General features: G+C 39.8%; 1 protein-coding gene and 1 long non-coding RNA gene across 3 annotated transcripts in view; one reads left to right on the top strand and one right to left on the bottom strand.

The window, feature by feature from the left end:
• LOC122119496 (protoheme IX farnesyltransferase, mitochondrial) overlaps positions 1–13901 on the bottom strand; it is a 125060-nt gene extending 111159 nt beyond the window's left edge. Inside the window, exons 1-4 of one of the 2 annotated variants that reach the window (XM_042693544.1) lie at positions 13774–13853; positions 8340–8444; positions 7892–8025; positions 5403–5724 (exon numbers count right to left, since the gene is read on the bottom strand). In XM_042693544.1, the coding sequence (XP_042549478.1) occupies positions 5403–5724; positions 7892–8025; positions 8340–8361 (478 nt within the window). In that variant the 5' untranslated portion in view covers positions 8362–8444; positions 13774–13853. Of the gene's footprint in view, positions 1–5402; positions 5725–7891; positions 8026–8339; positions 8445–13773 lie in introns of both variants that reach the window. The other variant, XM_042693541.1, reaches the window with a different exon arrangement.
• Positions 13902–13910: 9 nt separating this feature from the next.
• On the top strand, positions 13911–16266 carry LOC122119519. Its single transcript, XR_006149587.1, has 2 exons — positions 13911–14158; positions 15765–16266. It is a non-coding gene; the product is annotated as an uncharacterized LOC122119519 (long non-coding RNA).
• The last annotated feature ends 8363 nt before the right edge of the window (positions 16267–24629 follow it).

Here is a 24629-nt window from a genome sequence, read left to right as displayed (position 1 = left end):
TCCTCTTTCTTTCACCAGTCTCATGAAGCCTCAAGTGATTACACAGCCAGCCAGCATATTTGTCTACCATCATTCTAAACTTCTATACAGGGAAAGATAGTTCAGGCTTCCCAGGCCATAAAGTTTTCATAATAATCACTCAGTTACATCACTAGAACATGATACCAGCATTGAACAAGTAGGAGTGTTAGTTTCCAATAAAACTTTATTTGCAAAACCCAGGTGTCCCTTGTTCAACAGTAGTACACAATTTTATGCCACAGCAGTTTTCTTTCTTTCTTTTTTTTTTTTTCCCTTTTTGGTCGGTCGTGGGGCTTGAACTCTGGGCTTGAGCACTGTCCCTGTGCTCTTCAGCTCAAGGTGAGCACTCTACCGCCTGAGCCACAGTACCACTTCTGGTTTTCTAATGGTTTATTGAAGATAAGAGTCTCACGGACTTTCCTGCCCGGGCTGGCTTCGAACCGCGATCCTCAGATCTCAGCCTCCTGAGTGGCTACGATTACAGGCGTGAGCCACCAGTGCCCAGCCACAGCAGTTTTCTTAAGCAGTACCTCTGCTTGTATTGAAACACATTCCAGCTGATTCCAAAACCTGAGAGACTGAAGGCAGATTTTAAAATCTCATGAAAAAATTTGAATGAAGTCTTTTATCACCATTAGACAGTGAAACTTTTCTTTGCATGGAAAAGAATAAAAGAAAGCTAGATTTTAGTAGGCTAAAGCAAAGCAACAAAATGTTACAAAGGAAAAAGAAAACATGGAAAAAATATGTTAGGAAGATGATGGGTGAAAAGAGAATTTTCTTTATTTTCTATAATTACTTGAAACTAAGCTTTCTTTACTTACCATGTGTCAGGCAAGTTGTTGGATGTTTTAAACATATTCTGTGATTAATTATTAAAAATCATTAAGTAACAACTAAGGATATAAGGTAAATAACATAAGAAAAATTCAATAAATCAAAAGCTTTTTTAAAAAAGATGCTAACCCTGCATCTTGTACATACATTTTTCTAATTTGGGGAGGGAGGGAAATAACAAAATGCTGAAATAAGGATACAGGCTGACCCACTGTAACACTGAGATGTACAATACACTATGTTGAAAACGAACTTTACATCTTGGGGGTATGGGGAGGGAGGAGTTGGGGAGGGAAGGGATAGAAAGGGAAAAACAAAGGAGGGGGTAACAATGCTCCATAGGAAATGTACTCATTACCTTAGTCATGTAACTGTAACCCCTCTGTACAGTACTTCTACAATAAAAAAGATGCTAAATCCTACCAAAAGATAAACAATGAGAACTGACACAAAATCATTTTCAGCAATCAAATTGGCAAAATCAGTGGAATGCACAAGCAGGAACCTAGTGAACACCCATTTTGTAAACAGTTTTCATTGTTACTATTAAATGGGGTATCAATTATGCTGGATTACTCTTTAGGAACAAACTGGCTGACTTATCAAAAATTACAACATTTTCAATTCTAAACCTTCATTCTACAAATTCATGTAAGCATACAAAGACTTACCTGCATAAAAATTATCACATGACTGCTTTCCAAGACAGATAAATATTTACCTGTATCCAGTGACTTAATATTGTCAGTGAAAACTACAAGGTAATAGGAAAATGACAAGTTGTAGGAACATATATAGATGTATGCACGTGTGCACACGTATACACACACACACACACAGAATACACTACCATGATCCTATTTCTGTTAAAGAAAGTAATATCTATATCTGCATATGTATACATAAAAAAAGCCTACATTTTAAGCAGAAGTTTTACAGAAAGGGTATTTTTATTGAAATAGTAACTAAATATAACTGCCCTATGACCTGGCATATTGGGCATATATCCAAAGTAGTCTAAGTCAGTCTACGTCAGTTTATTGTGGCCCTATTCACAACAGCCATGCATGCTGTGGAGCCAGCGTAGTCACCCATCAGTGAATGAATGATGAAAATATAGGCTACATGAACGATAGAATACTATTTGGCCCTAAAAGAATGAAATGATGTCCTATGCCACAACAAGATGTCCTATGGACAGAACAAGAGATCATCATGTTAATAAGCCATAGTCAAAAGGAGAAATGTCATGCTTTCTCTCATATGTGAAATCCAGATCTGAAAAGCAAAAGTCATGGAAGTAGAAGAACTCTTTGGAAAGAACTTGAACCAGCAGGAAAGAAGGATGGGGATAACAGAGTGAAATGCATGAAAATTAATAACGAAACCCATTATTTAGCCTGGCATGGTAGTACCTACAATCCCAGTTACTGAGGGGATGGAGACTGGAAAGGTTCAAGGTTAGTCCAGGCAAAAAAAGACAGTGAGACTACATCTTAAAAAGTAAGCCAGCATGGTAGCACACACCTGTGATCCTAGATGAGAGGAAGGCACAGATATAGGAGGCTTATAGTCCATGGTCAGAAACATAATGGAAAAATAAGGGGGGGGGGGGTCTGGGGCATGGTTCAAGTGGTAGACAGCCTGCCTAACAAGGGCAAGGTCCAGAGTTCAAATCTTAGTACTGCCAAAAAAAAGAAACCCATTACTTTATACAATTAATATCCATCAGCAAATTTTTTAGTATTTTTCCCAGTTTAAGATATATGCTTCTTAGTATTTGAATTTTTTTATAATAAGCCCATACAAATTTAACAATAATTAAGGCATTTGACAAAACATAGCGATCATATGCTTTAAGGGATATTCCAGTACTTTCCCTTACTGAGTTATAACAGCCCAACTCTTCATCATGATATTCGCAATCCCTGCCAACTCTTCAAGGACCTTTCCTACGTGCTCAAGTCAAACTGTGCTAATCTCAGTCTCAGCTCTGTGCACATGTCAGGACCAATCACGCTTCTCTGCCTCTGCAAAGGCTTCTTCCCATGCTCACTGCTCCCCTCCTCATCCTCATCTTCCCTGCCTGCCTGGTGAATACTCATTCACCTCTACAACCCACACAGGAAGAAAAAATTATATATATATATATGTATCTATCTATCTATCTATCTATATATATATATATGCAGAACAGACTATTATGTATTTATCTGCAGATTATTTGGAAAGTTTTTAGTGTCTCCCAAGTCAGCTATGCTGTGGGGTGCTTTTGACACATTATGTAATTTAAGTCTTAAATGATTTATTAGTTTTCTTACTTTACAGAGGTGGAAATTATCTCAACAAGATTAAGGAACTGCCTAAAGTCTCAGAGGCTAATGGGTGTCACAGCCAGGACCTGAACTCAAGATTGAAGCCCAAAAGCAGGTGTAGTTGAGCGATCCTATGAGGACCAGCGTGACTGTGAAATGGGCAGTTAAGTCTCCCATGAAGGCAGGGAAACAAGTACGGTGGGCAGAAGAACTGGCCTCCACTGAGGTGGCAGGCCAGGGAAAAGAAGGAAGGCATGATTCCAGGGAAGAATTTGATCAGTTAAGATTCCAGTATTCTTTTAGAACCAGCTAGAACAGAAGCAGGAAACAATATGTAGAAACAGTACTCTTGTGCAGGACAGGAAAAACAACCAGAAACTATATTTTGTGGAAGTCAATCTGGCAGCTCTGAGCAGTATGAACTATGGTGGGGGGGGGGGGGGGGAACCATGGGAAGACAGGAGGAACAGTAAGAGATGTTGCAAAAAACAGTGGCCCCTGCTTATTTTGGGTCAAAACCAGGATAGCAGTTACAGACATGGAGATAAGAAGGCCAATCTTACAGCATTACAAAGATTCTCAAGGTTAACTCTGATGTTTGATTAGCAATAAAAGGGAGAATGAGGGCAAAGAGGTTTCTCACCAGATGGGAGTAAAGAATGCTGGCACTACTGACAGGCTAGGTAAAAGGACAGCTAATCTGCAGACTAGATGTGTTAAATGATGGCACACCCAAAGATCTTTCTGATGGCAAGGTCTATTTCTATGCCTACAGAATGATAGGGCTCATTTCTTGGACAATATCTTATATATGTCCATTCTTAACATGGAAACATCCTGGTACTCAGACCACTTATGCAAATGACAGAAAGAGTAACTTTTAAAAAATGGGATGTGTTTGTACTTCCCCACCATCTAGTATGAAGATGTTTCTAAGGATATAACATAGAATCAGGACCATTATTTCATTACACTATGCAGGCCTTACTAAGAGCCATCACCATCTTCAGCAAACTTCATTGCTTCACCCCTGCTGCCAGTGCACACACACACACACACACACACACACACACACACACACACACACACACAGAGATTTTAAGTGAATTTAGAATTGTCTGGTTTACCTCCTTTTATGATGGATCTCTGGGCTCAACCCACTTAAAAGACAAATGAACAAAACTATTCCTTCTTTTCTCAAAAGCCTCCTAGACTCATTTCTTCATTCGACCCAGTAATATTATTTACCACTTTCCCTTATCAAAAAGTACCTAGTTCAATTTGATCATTCATTCATTTCATTCTGCCTCTTTACTGTCATCCAAGAAGAAAAGCAAGCCTTTTACAGAATGACCTAGATATACTTTGCAAATGCACAGACCAAGCTATGTCAAAGTCTAGCCATGAGATGACATCATGATAATGCTTTGCTTGACTCAAAGTGGTGATCACATACAAATGACATAATTATGGCCTACTACCCAGCTGTCTGCAATAAAATTTGATATGGCATGCTGGAATTATCAAAAAGAATTAAAAAAAAAAAAAACCCTTAGTTTCAAATCTCTTTTCAGTGACAAGGGGATAAAACAAGAAATGAGCCTCAAGTCTCAGTGGCCAGCATTGTCACACCAAGCTCAGTAGTTGAATTCTACTTGCTCTAGATTACAAGTACTGCATTTTGATAGTACAGCAGACAGCCAGCTGAGCGTGGCTCATGCCTGTAAACCTATTTACTCAAGAGGCTGAGATCTGAGGATCATAGTTTGAAACCAGCTGGGGCAGAAAAGCCCATGAGATTCTTACCTCCAATTAACCACCAAAATCCAGAAGTGGAGCTGTGGCTCAAGTGGGTGAGTATTAGCCTTGAGCAGAAAAAGCTCAGGGATAGCACCCAGATCTTGAGTTCAAGCCCCAGGACCAGCACAAAACAAAACAAAACAAGGTAAACAAGTAACAGTACAGCAGGTATAAAAAACAAGAAAATATGCAAGATAAACAACCAATTTTAATTGCAAATGAAAGTGAGATTAATTTTAGTACAACACTTACAGTGTGATACTACTTACAATTCTGTGTAAATAGTATTCAGAAAACTGGAATCATAATTAAAGCAAGGAGAACAAAAGTACTGAAAGTCTACCATTTCAAATTATTCTCTGGAGGCCAGTAAATAAAATTAGTTTTGGATGTAACTAAAAGTAAAGTATCAGAATAAAAGAAAAGTACCTGTGAGCTTGATTTTGGAGAGCCGCGCCAACGCTCCAGGCAGATCATCCATACGCAGCTTCATCTCTGTCCACTGCTTCTCTTCTTTTGTGGTTTCACCCACGTCTATGGGGCTCTCCACCACTGAGGCACATGCTACTTCTACCAATTCCTCTCCCCTTGGCTTGAGGGGCAAAGTCAGCCCAGGAGGTGAATGAGCTCTCATTGCCTCCATTTCTGCTTTGGCTTCAACCGAGGATGTATTTTCAAGGAAAGGAGAAACCACTGCTTCTGGCTTTGGTTTTACTTGCTGGTTGAGGCTTGAGTGCAGCTGTGTGACATACTAAACAAACAAACAAAATCAACGTGACTAAGGCACACAATGTTCTTCAATTGTTCATTAACATCTGCCATCAGTCTCATTTTTATGGTACTTAAAGAGCACCAGAAAAGATTTTCCTACAGTGTAGCAGGTACAGTGTTTATGATACAGAAATCACTGTATCAAAAGACATGGATATTAATGCCTTGACAATGTTTTAAATTAAGTTAAAATCCAGTTAGTTTAAAAAAATCTTAGGAATGTAATATTTTAATGTTCTTTAAAAAGAAGATAACTCTGTGTGTGTGTGTGTGCACGCGCATGCATATGCACACACGCATACTGTTTCTGGGGATTGAAACAGGCCTGGGCCCTGTCCCTGAACTTTTACATTGGAACCACAGCTCCACTTTCAACTTTTTGTTGGTTCATTGGAGATAAGAGTCTCACAGACTTTCCTGCCCCGGATGGCTTTGAACCATGATCCTCAGCCTCTTGAATAATTAGAATAACAGGTGTGAGCCACTGGTACTCAGTTGACAAATCTATATTTAAATTATCTCCTCCACATTAATTCCCCTGGAGGTTCAATACTACAAATATAAACAAAAAGGTTTCTCTAATCAAGGGCTAAAGTCATCTGAGTTACTGAGTGCTGAGCGGACTCAGTGGTAGCACACAATCCAGGACTAAGTCATGTCAAAGCACAGGGGCACAAGAAAGAACATGGGTTTTGAGTCAGACAGTTTCTACCATTTACTAGAAAAAATTAATAACTACTATGAATACTATGAGCATATGATTTAGATAACGTATATCTTCTTTAATTGTAACAGTTGTGAAAGAAAACAAGCTTTAATTATTCTTTAATTAAATTAATTAATTAATTTTTAGATAAGAAAACCAAGTCTCTAATTCAACAAGGAATGGATAACTCAATTATAGATGCCCTGGGGAGGGGAAGTTACCTTGGCTGAAAACTATGTAAATGCCTTTTTCATTACTGACATGATTTCCAAAACCTGCTTACATTAAGCGCGCACACACACACACACACACACACACACACACACACACTCTATACAGATTTGACTTTTTTCCTATATACCCTTTTTTTTTTTTTTTGTCGGTTGGGGGGCTTGAATTCTGGGTCTGGACTCTGTCCCTCAGCTCTTCAGCTCAAGGCAAGTGCTCTACCACTTAAGCCACAGTGCCACTTCCAGTTTTCTGAGTGGTTTATTGGAGATAAAAGTTCCATGGCCTCTCTTGCCTGGGCTGGCTTTGAACCTCGATCCTCAGATCTCAGCCTCCTGAGTAACTAGAATTACAGGCGTAAGCCCCTGGCACTCAGCATCCCATTTTTTTTTTTTATTATTTGAGTAACATACAGAATTTTTAAGATTTTAAGCTAAAAAAAGGTGAGCAAGAAATGTCAAATAGGACACTGGATCATGAGTTTGCTGTTCTTTCACGCTGACACTAAAAATGATGAATTTTCAGTTATCTTACCATACTTTGACCCTTGTCTACTTATGAATGGCAAATGTCCTCGCTGGTAATCAGGAGAAAGTTATGGTGTTGCTTATAATATCATAGAGCCAACACAGATACAGTACTAAAGAAGGTTGAGCTATTGGGAGAAGAAAGAGTAATCGAAGTAGTGAACTTGATCAAAGTTCATTATTTAAAAAGAAAATAAAATAAATGCCTAGCAAATTACAAAAATGTATTTGAGTCTACTCAGAAGTGCATACATATATTAAAGAGTTTTAAATGCACCACAGATTTAAGAAAACAAAGGGTCAGGCGGTTAAAGCAATTATTTCCGTAATTCGGATATATTTCTAAGAACTTCAAAGAATTTAAAAAGATGTGTCATAAAAGTTCAGCTTTTCCTAATTTTAGCGTAGTCAAAATGTGCCAGCAGTTTTCAATCTTTCTCCAAACTTAATCAATAAGTTCAAGATCCTATTTTTAACCTCAAATGCCAGAATTACTCTGGTTTCAGTTAGGATTAATGAAAACAAGAGATTAAAGTGTTGGATAAACTTGAGAGGACACTAAATAAAAGTCTTGTTCAAACAATCCTTCTCAAAACTTCTCTTCCAATAGGAATTTCTGAAACTCTCTCATACAGAGAAAAACAAAGGCAGAAAGCATGAGAATAAAGATGGTCTTGTCAACATACCAGGCGCTTCAGGAAGCGAAAGTGTTGAAATGTAATCCATTCCTTACTAGCATTTCTGAACAGTCGCATGAACTTGCGTGGGGGTGCCTGTACAGCTCTTCTCTCCAGATACCACATACATCCTCCTGCCCGACCTGGGACAGGGGGGAGGAAAAGGTGTTAAAACAATGAATGCAGCTCCTAAATTGAAATCCTCTTATAATTTTACCATGTTAAAGCAATAGCCACTTTGCAGGTTTAGGGATATAAGGTTTTATTTTCTCAGCATCTCATTCATAATTTTTTTAACTTCTCAGCAAATGCACGAGCATTGTATGGCTACCATTTTTAAATATGATTATTCTAATATCATCAAATGATTATCTCTACCTACCCAAAGCTGCTCTATGTGACAGGGAGAGCACTGAAATTACATGAATCACATTTGTGAACAACCTATCATTCTTACTTATTGTGTAAGGCAGCACCATTCTTCTGGAGGATTCAAGGAGATTGCCACTTGCACAGCATTTTCCTTTGTTATCTTATGAGCTGAAATGACCACATTGTACATCTTTATACAAAAAAAAAAAAAGTAAAACAGCCAGTTGTCACTTTTTTAAGAAATAAAAAATAAAAAGCACAACTTTACTCAAAGAATTCCAGTAAACTAAAGTGCAGCTATGTTTCACATTGATATTTTACTAATGTAGCATAAGGCAATTAAGGGGAAGAAGGAAAGAATTCTCAGTGAAGCAAGACCCTGTCAATCTAGTGAGTAATAAACTACTTTTGTTGTTTCAAACTATAGCCTTTACTCACTTGACTAAACCTTCCATCAATAAAGTCAAAGCGTCTACCTCCGGCCTCACCCTATTCACGTATTTCACAATGTGTGCAAAGTCCCTTCTCCATGGTTCCCAACACACTAAAGGTTCCTGATTCTCTGCTGTGCTTCCCAGTTTTTGGCAGAACCTCATCTCTCTATGTCCGTTGCTTCTAGGTAGTTGTCTTCCCACTCTTCCAAACACTAAGTATTATCCTTGAGCAAATGGGGATTTGCTAATGGTCAACTCATCAACTCATTTCTCCAGAGGAATTAGGCCTATGTTCAAGTGCACTTGGTATCTCATGTGAATGGAAAACAGTATGTCTAATTCTTAATTCTTCCTCTTATCTCTCCTCCTTATTGTAGATGTGGGGATCACAAGAAATTCTTCCCTTTAAAAAAAAAAAAATTGGTTTTATTTTGGTTGGTTGTGGGGCCTGGGCCTGGGCGCTGTCCCTCAGCTATTCAGCTCAAGGTTAGCGCTCTACCACTTGAGCCACAGTGCCACTTCCATCCTTTTTTGCTTCTGTGGTGCTGAGGAATCAAACCCAGGGCCTCATGCTTGCAAGTCAAGGATTCTACCACTGAGCTACCTTCCCAGCCCCTAGAAATTCCTTCTTTATCACTAACAATTAACAAGTCAAGTCATTCTGAAATATAGGTCAAATCTACCTACTTTTCTTCATTCCCACTGATACAAGCCCCTATGGTCCCCAGTGGTTACATGGACTGCAGTTAACAGTAAATAGCAGTCAAGCCAGACAACTTGCCTTCAGTAATTTCCTTTCTCAATCTACATTCCACAGAGTCAACCCTTACTTTTCTTCCTGAAGTCAGAATACATTACCTGCACACACCCAAACCAACAATTCTACAGAGTAATGATGTTTCATGACCTTCCACTGAACACATCACATTGAACAAGTTAGTGTTCTTTATGTTGTTTCCTTGGTTGCAATCTGTTTCTGCCTGCCATAAATCCAAAGTATCTTTCAACTATTTTACCCTTTCTCCTATGTCCTTTGTACTATTTTAACGCAAACTGTTTCCAGTTTCTACTATCATTAGGTTTAAATTTCCTGGTGACATTCTTGGCCATGTCCTTTACTTATTTCTGCTCCAGCAGCTAGCAGAATGCTTCCCATGTAATAAAATGAAATGATGTTGTATTACTAGATAACCACACAGTCTTTCCTGAGCTGAAAAGAACTACAATTGCACCCTGAAATCTATGGAAATTATCTCAGACTACAAGTAAGTCACTTCTTCACTGAAATCATAGCTACAAATTACAGTTAATGGTGACATGTTTATTTTCCAAATACATGAAGATATGTTTGTCTTGGAAACACCCTGGAAAATCTTTCAGATTTTTTTTTGTATCTTAAAATTTTTATTCAAATAGAAAACTGAATAGAACACATTACAAAATCTTACAAAAAATCTTATAAAGGGCTGGGAAGGTGGCTCAGTGGTAGAGCGCTTGCCTTGCATGCCTGAGGCCCTGGGTTCGATTCTTCAGCACCACATAAGCAAAAAAGAAAAAAGCCGCAAGTGGCGCTGTGGCTCAAGTGGTAGAGCACTAGCCTTGAGCTGAAGAGCTGAGGGACAGCACCCAGGCCCAGAGTTCAGGCCCCATGACCGGACCACCTCCCCCCCCCAAAATCTTATAAAAGCTCAGTAATAATAATATTTAGTATATTTGAACATACATGCCATTATCTTGTTTTTTTAAAGACATTAACAAACATTATAGAAAAGAATGCTAGGTTAAACAGCACAAGTATTTAACAGAAGTCAAAGGATGACATGATCAGTAGAAATTAAGATTTAGGAGAAATTTCAAACTTTCATTAATGCAAAGGAAGTCTTGCAGTGTGTTTCCATAAAATTTCTACTATTTCACATTTAAAGACATTTTAAGTTGTGTTCTACAGAATTCTCTTCTCTAGCTCCTCAAAGAAATAAATAACATGTTTAGCTATTTACTTGATAACTCTATTGAACACATAAGAGTCCTGGTAACATAACATATTTCAGAAGTCTTTCTTTTCATTCAGTCATTTGTTTATGGTGCTAGGGATCAATCCCAGGGCCCTGCATGTACTTAGGATGTACTTTGCCACTTAACATTACCTCGGCCCTCAAATAGAACTCTTGTTCTCCTCTATATACCCTTGCCTACCAACTCTTAAACCATGCTGCCATTTGCCCATTTGTTGAAGCAAAACAATTTTAAAAATATGAGCTTGAATTCCTCTCCCTTTCCTTCTCACTTCCACTCAAATAACCACCTACAGTCCTGTTAACTCCACCTGGAACACAGCTCAAATGTTTGTCCTTATCTTTTTTAAGTTCCACCCTCATCCATACCATCATCATCTCCTACCCAGAGTGGCAGTTTTTTAACTTTATTGTAGCTCTAATCAAAGTGAGATTTTATAGTGATAATTAAAAAGTAACAAACAAAAAGCTTGGAAACTACACTTGTGACAGATGAAAACATGTCCTTTAGTTAAAATACCACATTTCCATGAATTACTTCTTATTAAGTGAAAGATTTTCAGTTCTGGGTAAACAAACGTAACATCCTTCTTTCCTTTCTTTCTTTTCATGCCAGACTTGGGGCTTGAACTCAGAGCCTGGGCACTGTCCCTGAGCTTTTGTGCTCAAAGCTAGTGTTCTATCACTTAGCCACAGCTCTACTTCCAGCTTGCTGCTGGTTAACTGGAGTTAAGAGTCTCATGGACTTTCTTGCCCATGTTGACCTCGAACCAAAATCCTCATACCTCAGCCCCGAGTAGCTACGATTACAAGCATGAGCCATGGGCACCAGGCTCCACACTGTTTTAAGATATGCAGGATTTGCAACAGAGACGCTAAAAATTGAAAGCAAGGCAGTAAACACTATTCACTATTATCAATGGAGCACGTACGTAAAGATTTTCCAATCAGGTAAGACGAATTGATTGAAAAGTCTGTAATTTATTTAGTGGAAATAAAAATACTTTGAGCTTGTATAGGCAAAATCAGACATACAATAGATATTTAGCATTGACCTTCTCTGCCCTCTTCCCATCGAACACTCTTAGTGGATCTTACAAGTGAATCACAGTCAGTCACATAGACCACTTATTAGTAGACTTCTTGGTGATTATGTTCAGTTCCAGAAAGTAAGCTAACTATTCCACAATGGCAAAGACTGATCCAGTAATATACTGGTCACAGGCAGTCAATCAACTAGTACAAGAAAATTCAGAGCAGTTAAGTGGGACTGTGTTATACAGAGTTGAAAACAAAGTGGAAAAGCAGAAAAACAGTAGGTCTGAGGGATACACATTGGAGACTTGGCCTCCATACAGAGGAGATAAATCAAGCACAAGGAAGGGATAAGCTCTTGGACATAAGTGTCTAGGGGCAGAACCAAAGAATATTCATAGTCAGGAAAGGTAAAAAGGTAACAAAAAAGTGACTTGAAAAAGAAACCCCTCAATAGTCCTTTAGAAAACCTTTTCATTAAGGAAAATTGCAGTTATGTGTAAAAACAAAAGTGTACAATGGGCCCCCTCCTGTTACTTATCCCCCCAGCTTCAAAGATTACCAAACAACACTGTTTCATCTATACTCTCTTCTGCACTCTGCCCTATTTTATGAAATGAGAGGGAGATTTGAGACCATCTACTTTAATTACCTCCTTTTATAGATAGTGAAATCAAGAAAAGTCCTAAGATCACAGAACCAGAATAGGTCCTGTAAAATAACATTAGTACAAAAAAGAAAATGATATTTAAAGTAGATTGCTTGTATCTATGAAACGAGAACAATGACGCCTGCTGAAACTGTTTTAGGAAGGGGAAGAGGTAGAGTAACAGGGTGAGATTGACTGTGTGTGTGTGTGTGTGTGTGTGTGTGTGTGTGTGTATATATATATATATATATATATATACACACACACATATATATATATAATGCATGGGAATGTCACAATGAAATCCCCTCCCGGTACCTAATGTATACTAATAAAAAAAATAAATAAGAAAAGGAATGGAGGGAGGAAAAGAGAAGGGAGGGACAGAGGGAGACAAGGAGAAAGAAATTTCTTTATGCCAGACACCTGCAGAAAGTTTGTATGCTTAGGTGAGACCTGAAAATGTACTGGATGTAATAAAAAGGCAGTTTCTGGTTTCTACTGTCTGGTCTCTAATATGGATCACACTAACACATTCCCTATCTAGCCATTAGTAAGCATCCCAAAATACTGGAAGCAATTAACTATGAGGACAAATTTCATTTACTCACAAATCATTATTTGGAGCTTATCATGTACACCAGGTATTAGACACTGGATATAAAGGTGAACCAGAAAGACAAACCACTGTCCCTACCCTCACAAAGCATATATTCTAGTTGGAACAAACACACACTAATGTTAGTGCTAACCAAGATTAGAGAAAACAAAGAGGATGATGTAAAAAGAGAGGGATTAGGGGATCCATTCTGGATAGAGTGCTCAAGGTAGGCCTCTCTGAATAGGTGACATTTGAAAGGAGACCTTGCTAAGTAAGGGACAGGAAGCAGCATTCAAGCTGGGACATATGTTTGTCAACGGTGCTTCTAGGAGGATTTTATATGACGGATCATGATGCTGGTACAAAGTCAAAAGTCAGAAGGGGACTCGAGTCTGCACAGAAAGAAGGCTGCGACCACAGGCCAGTGGTCGGTACCTGGGGTTCTCACGAACCAGGAAGCTTATGGAGGGCTAAGGAAGGCCTAATTCTGCTCTCTTCCTCAGCTCCCATATACTCTGCCCTCTGCTCCAGCTTCAAGAACCTCAAGTCTGGGAAAAGCACCAGCTACACCCAAACCCTCAGGGAAGCGGGGTGACAGTGTGGCCCCCACCTTCCCCGCTCCGGGGTCCCTCGGGTCCAGCGGACCCCAAAGGTCACTTTCCAGCACGGGTCACTAGCCGACCTCACCAAGGGCTCCCAAGGTTGCAGCCAGCCGGAACTAGGGCCTCCCACGTGGCAAAAAGCGGAGAATGTTCCCGAAGTCTCACCCGAGGCGGGTACAGTACCTGTCAGGAGGAGGCGTGAGGACAGAGAGCGAGGGGATGCCGCCATGGTGCACCCGTCCGGCCGCTCCCCAGGGAGGGAAAACCCGAGTCCGCTCCCTTCACCCGCTACAGGGCGCCGCCATCTTGCGCTCCCGCCCCGCCCTGGTGGAGGCGGGACTTCCGGCCCGGCACTTCCGGCGGGAGGGAAGCGCGCGGTGGCTGGCGGTGCGATCGGTTGTTGAATCGCAGGGTCGCGGCCCCGGCGGCTGGTTCCCACGGCCAGGCCTCCGCCGGCCGGCCTTCCGCGTGGGTGCGGGGCTCGTTGTCACGTGGGAGCCCGGGTGAACTTGAACTCGTGCACCCCCCCGGAGGCCCAAGCCAGGGAGCGTGTCCCGGTGGCAGTCACGTAAGTCCTCGGGCCCGCGCGCATGAGCAGTGGCCACGTTCGTGGGGAGGGTGAAGGGTCAGGTCTGCAAAACGAGTGAGCCCCTGCCACAGAAGAGCAGAGCAGCAGGTTATTCATGACCCTCAGGGTTGCTCAAGCTGGTGCTGCATGGCTCCTACGCCTTCCATCATCCGTCTCTGCTAGGGTTCCCCTAGATCAAGAGTCTGGGGTGTCAATACTGCAGGCTCCAAGGGACACTTCCGTGTTAGTTGCGTTCAAGGCTTCAGGGTTGGCAGCTTGTTTCTCAGTGGCTGGATTTTTTTTCCCCCCCATCAACAAGCAAGGCTGAGAGCGGAGAAGAGAATGGTAGTGCGCAGCCTAGGCCAGGCACACATTCCGTCACTGTTGGCCCACAGCACCTTCATGTGAAAAGAAAGAAGTACCCTAACGCATTTCGCATCACTGCCACTGCCGAGCCTGCTTACCACACACTTCATTCAGCCTGCTGTCGCACAGACATAGGGGAAAGGTCTGGGATAGTCGCAAAACAACCCGTTTTGTGAAATGCTCCAAAATAACCAGCGTAAAGTTAGGCGTACAAAACAAAAATGCACGTTCTGGGATTTGGAGTCTGGCCACGTGTACAAGTTTTGCTTCTACTTTGCAAGTATCTGGCTTAATTAGTCTTACCTTTCCTGGCCAGCTTCCCTTATAAAATACCATAGGCAAATCTTCTTTTTGGTTATTGTAGAATAGTAGGACTTTCAGGCCTCAAGCATCTCTCTCTCTCTCTCTCTCTCTCTCTTTTTCTCTCTCTCTCTCTATATATATATATATGTCATGTATATCAAAGACTAAAGAAGTTTGTTGAGTGACTTACTATTTCAAGCAATAGAACTTTGACTCTAGACATACAGATTCAGCATTTTCTCCCACCTTATTGTATTTGTCTCTTAAAATTCATGCTGTAAAAATTTCAAGATGAGCTGGGTGCCAGTGCCTACCTACTCAGCCGGCTGGGACCTGAGGGTCGAAGTCAGCCTGGGCAGAAAAGTCCCTATGAAACTCTAGTCTCCAGTCAACCACTCAAAAAACGGAGGTGGTGCGGTAGCTCAATTGGTAGAGGACTAGCCTTGAGCACAGAGAGACTCAGGGACAGTGCCCAGGCCCTGAGTTAAAGCCCCACAACCAACAACAACAACAAAAAAATCAAGGTGATACCACTATACACACACTGTAATAGCAAACGTGGGTGAAGATGTGAATGAATTGGATCCCTAATATATACTGCTGGTGGAAATATGAAATGGCTTGGTCATTTTGGAAAACAGGGTAGCTGTTTCTCTTCAGTAAGTTAAGCATAAGCTACCATAATGTCTGAGCAATTCCTGTCCCAAGAATATACCCAAGAGACAAAAACTCCTAGTCCCAAGAGAGGAATCATGATTGAAGTTGGTCTGTACAATCTCATACTTTCACTACACTCACTTTCCTTGAGTTTCTTGTAGTGGGGGTGGATATATTATCCAGTTTTGTCTCTAGAGGTAAAGGAGAAATCTGCACAAGGTTTGGGGAATAGTTTTATTGTTTAAAAAATGAGACTCCTTTCCTTCTCTTTTATTCTCAGGAAGCAGAGCTGAGAATGTAATTCCTGGAGTTGAAGCAGCCATGCAGCTCTCAGTGGACAAGCAATGCTTTTCATGCATGAAGAAGAGATCAGAATGGGAAAAAGCAGCCAGTTTCTTAAAATCGGTTAGTCACTGCACTGCATCAGGACTGTACATTTCAGACATATTGCCATACCATATAATTTCCTGCTCCTTGCATCCTGGTTGAAACAATCGGTGATAGCACAAGGCCTGCAGAGGATAGATGATGTGGACGAACAACTAGAATCATTTCAACTATCCCAAAAGGATACCATGCTGCAGAGAAATGGAGCAAATTGAAACGTAGTACCTGGAGCTCTGTTGTTCATTGTTGTTCTTGAGATGAGATATCTCTGCAGCCCAGGTTGCAGGCTTCCAAGTGCCACCACTACTCCTGGTCAGTGGCTATTTCTAATACAACAACAACAAAATCTACAATACTTTAAATAATGCAAAATAAAAGCCATTTGTATAGTTTCATTTCCTGTGTTGTTTCTCGTGTTTACTTCTTGATGATGTCAGTGTCTGGTTTCCAGGCTTAGGAAAACAGTCCTTTCCTTGTCTCCTCGTCAGCATCTTGGAGTCTCCTAAGGAATATGGTGAGATGTTCCAAGCACAGCAAACAAGTCCAAAAGAACTAAGAATCAGTTTCTGTTAACTCTGAGGAACTCAGAAAATAATTCTTGTGTATTGTGGTAACATGTTTGAACAATAAAAAAGAACTCCACTGTACAAAGAGGCTTGCTAAAGGCAAATTAATAATCAGAATTCCACGTAAACTATTTTTAGGACAGTGGTCATTAAACTGCTAGGAAAGTTTGGATATACTCGTGTCTTTTCTGAAGTCACTAATTCTCATCAATGTGCCATTTTGTCTCTGCGTGTTGCCTTTAACACAACATCAGAAGATAATGAGGTCATTGCATGCTTGGAAGAATACAGTGTATAGCACTTTAGTACTCCTAACTGCTGTATCTCATGTACTTGTCACATGGACTCTGATGCATAGTATTTTTGTATTAAAGTATTTAAGTGAAAATGCAGATTTGTTTTTTTAGTTTGGGCAATACTGGGATTGAACTCAGGGCTTCATGATTGCTAGGCATATAATCCACCGCTCTTTTAACTCTGGTTATTTTTGAGATATGGTGTTGCTTTTTGCCCCGACTGGCCTAGACTATGATTCTCTTATTTTACACTACCCACTGTAGTTGGAATGACAGGTGTGAGTATTTTCTGTTGAATTGGAGTCTTGTAGATTTTTCTCTGCTCAGACTGGTTGAAACCTCAATCCTCCCTTCCTTTATAGCTGGTATGATAGGTGGATGACCTATATCCAGCTGTTGGTTCAGTTAGGGTCTTGCAAACTCTGCCCAGGCTGGCCTTCAACCATAATCTTCTAATCTCTCTACCTCCTGCGTATCTAGGATTATATCTGTGATCTACATGAGTCTAGCCAAAGCATGTGTTCTTAATCATCCTGCTGGACCATCTCCCATATTTTATGTATTACGGGGTCCTCATCTGGAATTTTTTGATAGTAGTCTAAAATTTCCCATTTCATTTCATCAAACCAGTGAAGTCATTGAAGTTCACTTAAAAAAAAAAAAAAAAAAAGGCGGATTTACATTTCTTGACTTGGGTTCAATTTCCTTTAACCTCAGTTTCCGTATTTATAGACCAGGATACTAAGACCAGGCCCACCATCTAAATTACAATATACTTCACTATTTAGTGAGTCTGCGTATGAACACCATACAGTTCCCATTCCAGAGACCTGGCACTCCACTAAGTGAAACAAGTCTCATATTACAATTACAAAAGTACAGAAAAATACAGAAGAGATAACTATTGTGGTTATGTTGAAGATAAAACCCATATTTTAAAAATAATTGTTCTGGGGCGGTGAAGGGAGGGGGAGAGGGGATGGAGGTGGGGAGGGAAGGGATAGTGGGACAACAACAAGGAAGGGAAGGGGTAACAATGATCGACAAGCAATGCACTCATTGCCTTACTCACGTAACCCCTCTGTACAACATCTTAATAAAGTTTTTAAAAATTATGTTCTCATTCAAAATTAAAAAATTGTTCTATCATATCTAATCTCAACAGTCATAAATTTAAACTGATTGTTAATTACATTAAAGAAATTTGCCTGTCTTGATTTCCTAGGGTTTCTGTGATGAAGTACCACACCTGAGTGACTTGAAACAGATGTGTATAGTTGCCATTATGGAGGCTAGAACTGCCTGTGATTCTTGTGCTCCCTCCAGTGCCACTAAGAGAGTATCTGTCCTCCATTCTCTTAAGTCTCTAGGCATTCCTTGGCATGAGGTAGCAAAACTTCAATCTCTGCATTGTGTTGTGTATGTCTAAATTGAAGCTCTTTTTGAAAGGTACCAGTCGTATTGGTTTAGATTCTCTTAACAGCCTTGCCTTAATTTAATTACATTTGTAGAGTTCCTCTCCTCTTGGAGATCACATTCACAGGTACTAGTATATGCAAGTCAGCACAAATCTATCCAGGGATGTAGTACGTAGAGTAGAAACTAGATTTGAACTTGAGAAATGCTAGAATCTAGTCTTTGGCCATCAGCCATCACACACTCTTGGTGGAAGAGATGTATACAATGTCTTCAGAAAGGGAAAAGTATAATTGGAGGGGGAAAAAAAAACACTTCAGCAGAAATAAGAGAACAAAACTTTGGGTTGGTCTCAGACATTTCCCTCGGCCACAGTTAGGTGCCAAATGACTCCCCAGGGTTCTGAGGGAAGAGTTATAAGCTAAGATCATTATAACTAACAATTTGTCTTTCAGCAGGACAGGCAGGCAGTCTCAAACACAAGGGCTCAGAAACGATTCCACTAATTGAAAAAACTATTTGGAGACACATTCCGGTGGTTCGTAGGGTTTGGGATTATATATAAAGAAAAAAGTTCAGAACTAATTTTGAAACCAACACAGGATTGCCAACTTTTAACATTGTAAGTGTGTTTAAAGCAAAGCAAGCTTCCATCTAATGTAATCATTTATAAAAAGAACATTTTCACGTCAAAAAATTATTAAGAGGATATAATCTGATAGCTGTTTAAATTGGATAATTTAACTTTATGAAAAATTAGCCTTATTTAATATCAGTTAGCTCCAGGGCAATGAAAACCGAAATTTTCCATAGATAAGATCTCATCCATGAATGGGTGTTTGAAATCCAGGAATGAAAGGGAGACACAAAGGGCAGGACTGAAAATGAGCTCTGACTAGCACTTTGTGATTTACACAACTGGAGAAAAAAATATTATTTGAAACTGACTGTAATGATTTCCATTTTCTAAGGAAAGTTTCCATGGGGGAAATAAATCTCCTCAGTACTACTCCCTTCCACTTACAGAGGATGAAGTCGCGTCAAAAGAAGAAGATAACTTTTTTCTCACTAACATCTGGGATTCTACTTAGTGTTTTCCAAATATCATGAGTAAAAAGGACCCAATGTTTAAAACAATCATTTGTACTTACACATTTCACTCCTTTCCCTTCCCAAATCATTTATGAAAACATATCTACATTCAAAACAGAGTAGTATCCACTGGGCTATAGTATATAAGAACTTCTGGAATCAGGAAGCAGAACAGCCAGGGTGTGGGGGACAAGTGACCATACAGAAACTTCTGGAAGCAACAGAAATAGTTCAAGTCCAGAAAGCTTGCTGAGAAAAGCAAGACACTTTTCAAGTTGATTAAAAAAAAAAAAAAAACTTAAAGAAATGGGTGTAGTTGGGGGTTCTGCCTTGAAGCATTGCTTCACATTTAGCTATCACTACAAACAAAACAGAAAAGGTGTGGAGCGCTTACACCAAATCTGCTCACGTACATCTTAAGTAACTTTTGGTTTAACAGTAGATGAAAACTGGAGAGAGTGTTCACTTCCTAGCATGAGCTGAGAACTTGGCCTGGATTTATCCAAGCTCCTAGCTTTATAACCTGTATGAGCAAGATTTTTTTTAATTAATAAGTTTTTTTTATTGTGAAAATACCATACAGAGGGGTTACAATTAGATGAGCAAGGTAATGAGTACATTTCTTATCAAGCATTGTAGCCTCCTCCTTTGTTTCCCTTTCCCATCCCTGTCCTCCCACCTCCCCACATTGTTGCAATGGGTCCACCTGTATCCCTAGTTAAACAAATTGTTTTTTCCCTTCCCCTCCACAAATTATACCAACATCAAATACAGTGAAAACAGGGGTTATACCCTGGGGGAGGGACATACAAAGCAACAAAGAAATCATCTTAAAAATATGTTAGAAACAATAACAAGAAAGAAAAACCATTTGAGTCCTTATCTTGGGGTTCATTTTGCCTAACATCAATCAGCAAGATATTTAACCTTCAACTTACTCATCACTTACTGAAGGTCATAAGAGACCCTATGAGGGCATTTGGTTTCTATTTTTAGAGGATTAATACATTTGTGAAAAAAATGATGAGTTAAGTATGTTATACTCAGTATATATATATATATATATATATACACACACATATTCATATACATATATATACACTGTATATATATATATAGCCCTGTAATTCAAGTGTAGTGTTCTTGTATTGCATAATAGTTCAGTCACTATTATTACTGTTGTTACTAACATTTTGCCAGAGTAGAAATAGATATTTTTATGAACATTTTATATACAATGAAAAACAACATTCAGGCTTGGGTGGGTACTTGTGGCTCACTGCTATAATCCTAGCTACTCAGGAGACAGATCTTAGGATCAAAGTTTGAAGCCAGCATTGGCAGGAAAGGCCGAGACTCTTATCTCCAGTTAACCATCAAAAAACCAGAAGTGGAGGTATACCTCAAATTCCTTGAGCAAATCATCCCAGGGACATTGTTCATGCCCTAAGTTCAAACCCCAAGACTAGCGCACACACACACACACACACACACACACACTACTACTACACACACACACACACAAATTTTATATGGTTCTTTAAAAAGGTGTTTAATTTCAAATAATTTGATTCCCTCTGGCCAGAAGTGGTAAGCAGCCTTTATACTCACAGCCCATTGGTCAAATCGGGTCATGGCCCCAATGTAACTACAACACTGGGGAATCTGGAAAATGTAAATAAACAGTGAAGTAAACTCTGAGTACTAAATACTCTGCCCTAAGAACATGAAAAATTTGAATAAGAAACACTATGTTTCCATGTTAGTCCAGGTAATATTTAATTCTCTCCAACATAATTTATAGGTACAACATAAGCCTAGATAACAATATCAATACAATGGTTCTAAAAAAAATTTAGGCAAGAATAGTGAAGAACTAGGCATGGTGATACACACTTGTAATCCCAGCTGCTCCAGTAGCCCTAGGTAGGACCACCTGAGACCAAGACCCTATCAGAAAACAAAGTTAAAAAGGAGTTGAGAATGTGACTCAGGTACTAGAGTTTCTGCTTAGCAAGTACTGATCCCCTGAGTTCAAATACCAGTGCAGAGGGGTGGGGTGGGGGGGTGAGGGGGAGGAAGGAAGGAAGGAAGGAGGATGGAGGGAGGGAAGGGAGAGAAGGAAGGGCAAGCCAAGAATAGTTAGAAAATAAAGTGGAATAAGACATTATACTATAAGGCCTCAATAGTTAAAATAACTTGTTAGTTCTTGTCTAAGAATATAACAAGCTCATTGTAAAAGAGTGAAAGATCTGCAGAGCACCAGTGACTCATGCCTGTGATCCTAGCTACTCAGATGGTTGAAATCTGAGGATCATAGTTCAAAGCCAACCTTTGAGTCTCATGGAAAAGTCCATGAGACTCTTATCTCCAATTAGCCACCAAAAAAAAAAAAAAAAAAAAGCCAGAAGTGGAACTGTGGCTCAAGGGACAGCACTCAACCTCCCCCGCCCCAAAGTACCAGCACCCCCACCCCCTCAAAAAAAAAAGAAAAAAGAAGAAAGAGAAAAAGAAAGAAAGAGAAAGGAAGGAAGGAAGAAAGAAAGAAAGGTAGGTCTAAGAAGAAATGAAGAACATACAGCCAGCCTCTTGATCCACAAATTCAACAAACTACAGATCCAAAGCTTTTAAAACCAGCTTGTCTACACTGAACACGTACAGACTTCTTTCTTGTCATTGTTCCCTAAGAACCACAGTATAATAACAATTTGCATAGCATTTGTATTGAATTGGGTATTATAAGTCATCTAGGGATGATTTAAAATATACCACAAAATGCACATAGATTATATGCAAATATGATGTGATTTTACATGAGGGGTGAGATTATTGTGGGGTTACAGTATTCATGCGGCATTGTGGACACAATCTCAGACAGACATGCATACCTGTGAAATCAGCATGAGAAAAGTATGTGAGAAAGAAGCTGGGGACAACTCAATCTTCATGAAAGAAGAAAAATGCAGCTCCTATAATACTCCAAAATTCATTTAGTCCGAGATGGAATAAATTTTTAAACTAGTTAATAGGAAAAAAACATACAGTTTTGAAAGGACACATTAGGGAGTCCATGAAGGTAAAGCTTATGTAGCTGTTTTTTGTTTGTTTGTTTGTTTGTTTTTGGCTGGGCTTGAACTCTGGGCCTGGGCTCTATCCCTCAACTCTTCAGCTCAAGATGAGTACTCCACCATTTGAGCCACATCACTACTTCCAGTTTTCTGGCAGTTTATTGGAGATAAGAGTCTCACGGACTTTCCTGCCCAGGTTGGATTTGAACCGTGATCCTCAGATCTCAGCCTCCTAAGTAGCTAGGATTGTAGGCATGAGCCACTGGTGCCCAGCATCTGTTAAAATGTTTACCCTAAAACTTTTTATTTTTTATTTTTCTGTGTCCCAATCAACCAGTCAACCCAAATGGCCATGAAAAATTAGGACAAAATTTGCATCTTCCGTAGTATACTATTGAATGTAAGTAAATAGAGATGAACGATAAGTGTGTGACATTACATACACAGAAAGGGAGTTAATGTTGTTTCAACACTTTTGATGTCCTTTGGATTTGGGATGTGTGGCAAAGGTGTATGGGTTTCAGGCTTGATGTTCAAGGTGATGCTTTTGGCAGGTGGTGAAAGGCTGTGGTCTCATGGGATGTTTTTAGTCCTTCAGTGTATATTTTCATCACTCTCTGTTTCACTTCAAGGCACAGGGTAAGTGGTTTAGCTCCTGATATGTTGTGCTACCCTGCCACAGGCCCAGCAATGGGCCCAACCAATCATGGACTGAAACCAGGAGCAAAAGAATCCCCCCCCCCTTTTTTTTCTTTGGTCCAGTCGTGGGTCCTGAACTCTGGGCCTGGGCGCTGTCTCTCAGCTCTTCAACTCAAGGCTAGTGCTCTACCACTTGAGCCACAGCGCCACTTCCAGCTTTTTTTCATTTTTGCTTATGTGGTGCTGAGGAATCGAACCCAGGGCCTCATGCATGCAAGGCAAGCACTCTACCACTGAGCCACCTTCCCAGCCCCCCCTTTATTTTTTTATAGGTTGACTATCTCACATATTTGTGTCAGAAAGCTGACACAAAAAGTTAACAAGTAACATGAACGTTTTTAATACAAGAAGCACAAATTCAAATAAAATCGCATAGTCTTCTGCCTACTGGAATGGACAAAGACGAAGGAATAGTACTATTGTGCTGTTGATGATGAGGGTGAAGTCATCTTCTCTCTCTGGGACATAGTTGTCCAAAATCCTCCTCAAGTTCCTGTCTGTGCATTCAACCACACATTTATACCAAGGAGATAGCAGATTTATAGAAATAATCAGCTCTAAATTGTGTCATAAATGACCAGTTTTAGGAGCAGAAATTTTGGAATAACTTAAGTAACCAACAACAACAATAATAATACTTGGTAGATGTCCAATAGCATGTTTTGATGGAACAGTTTTTATCCATATATATATATACACATGGTAAATATTATTGTGAAGGCTATTTATAGGCCTTTAAAGTGCCCAGGGTATATTTAAATGAACAAAATAAGTTACCTAGAATGTAATCCTACTTTAGTTTTAAAGAGCCTCTCTGCATTAAAAATAAAATCTAAGGGCATATGTATTCAGTATTAACAATAGTTAATAGATGATTCCTGTTTGAACTCTTTTATGAACGTTATATAAACAACATGTCTGACTTGGTTAAAGAATGGAAGGGAAAATGTGTGGGAAAGCTGGAATGCTTCTTGCCAAGATCTGAAGGGTGGATTAATGGGAGAGAATGGCTGTTTTTGCCTTTATGGCTGCCTGAAAACATGCGCATATTTCAGAGCTGGCTGCCTATTTTGTGGTAACTTTGTGTTCTCAGGGCTTTTTGCAAACAAGCTGGGCAAAGTACAGCGTGTGCCTTTTCAGGTGGGTTTTTGGAGCTCCTGAGGTATGAGTAACACTACCTCATTCATCTTTGGCTGAATCTGTGTGGGGTGCAGAGGTGTTGACAGAAGCTAAGCTGAGAACAATGTTTATTTATATCTGCACACAATAATTCATGTCTTCCCAAATCTAGGACTTTCTCCTAATTTGCTCACCGTTCGCAAACATTGGCAGTTCTTTCTGCTCGTTTGGTTTGGCTGGGTTTAAATAAATGAAAAGGAACCTACGACAGTAAATGGGAGCTGAATGCTTCGATTCACAGATGGAAAAGAACATTTGTGTATGCTGCTAAGTGTCAGAATGGCTTGATTTCTAGACTTCTATCTCACACCTTTATGATTAATACTGTACTTACATTGTTCATACTGAAGATGCCTCAAACTGTGTGATTCTGTGTGTGTGTGTATGTGTGATCAGGCAGGATCTTCATAATGGCCTAGCTAGATACTGAACCATTTATAAC

Source organism: Dipodomys spectabilis, unplaced genomic scaffold (assembly GCF_019054845.1).
Source record: "Dipodomys spectabilis isolate Male_0828 unplaced genomic scaffold, ASM1905484v1 ptg000004l, whole genome shotgun sequence".
Classification (NCBI taxonomy): domain Eukaryota; kingdom Metazoa; phylum Chordata; class Mammalia; order Rodentia; family Heteromyidae; genus Dipodomys; species Dipodomys spectabilis.
Note: the sequence above shows the minus strand (reverse complement) of the source record. Positions and strands in the feature narration are given on the sequence as shown.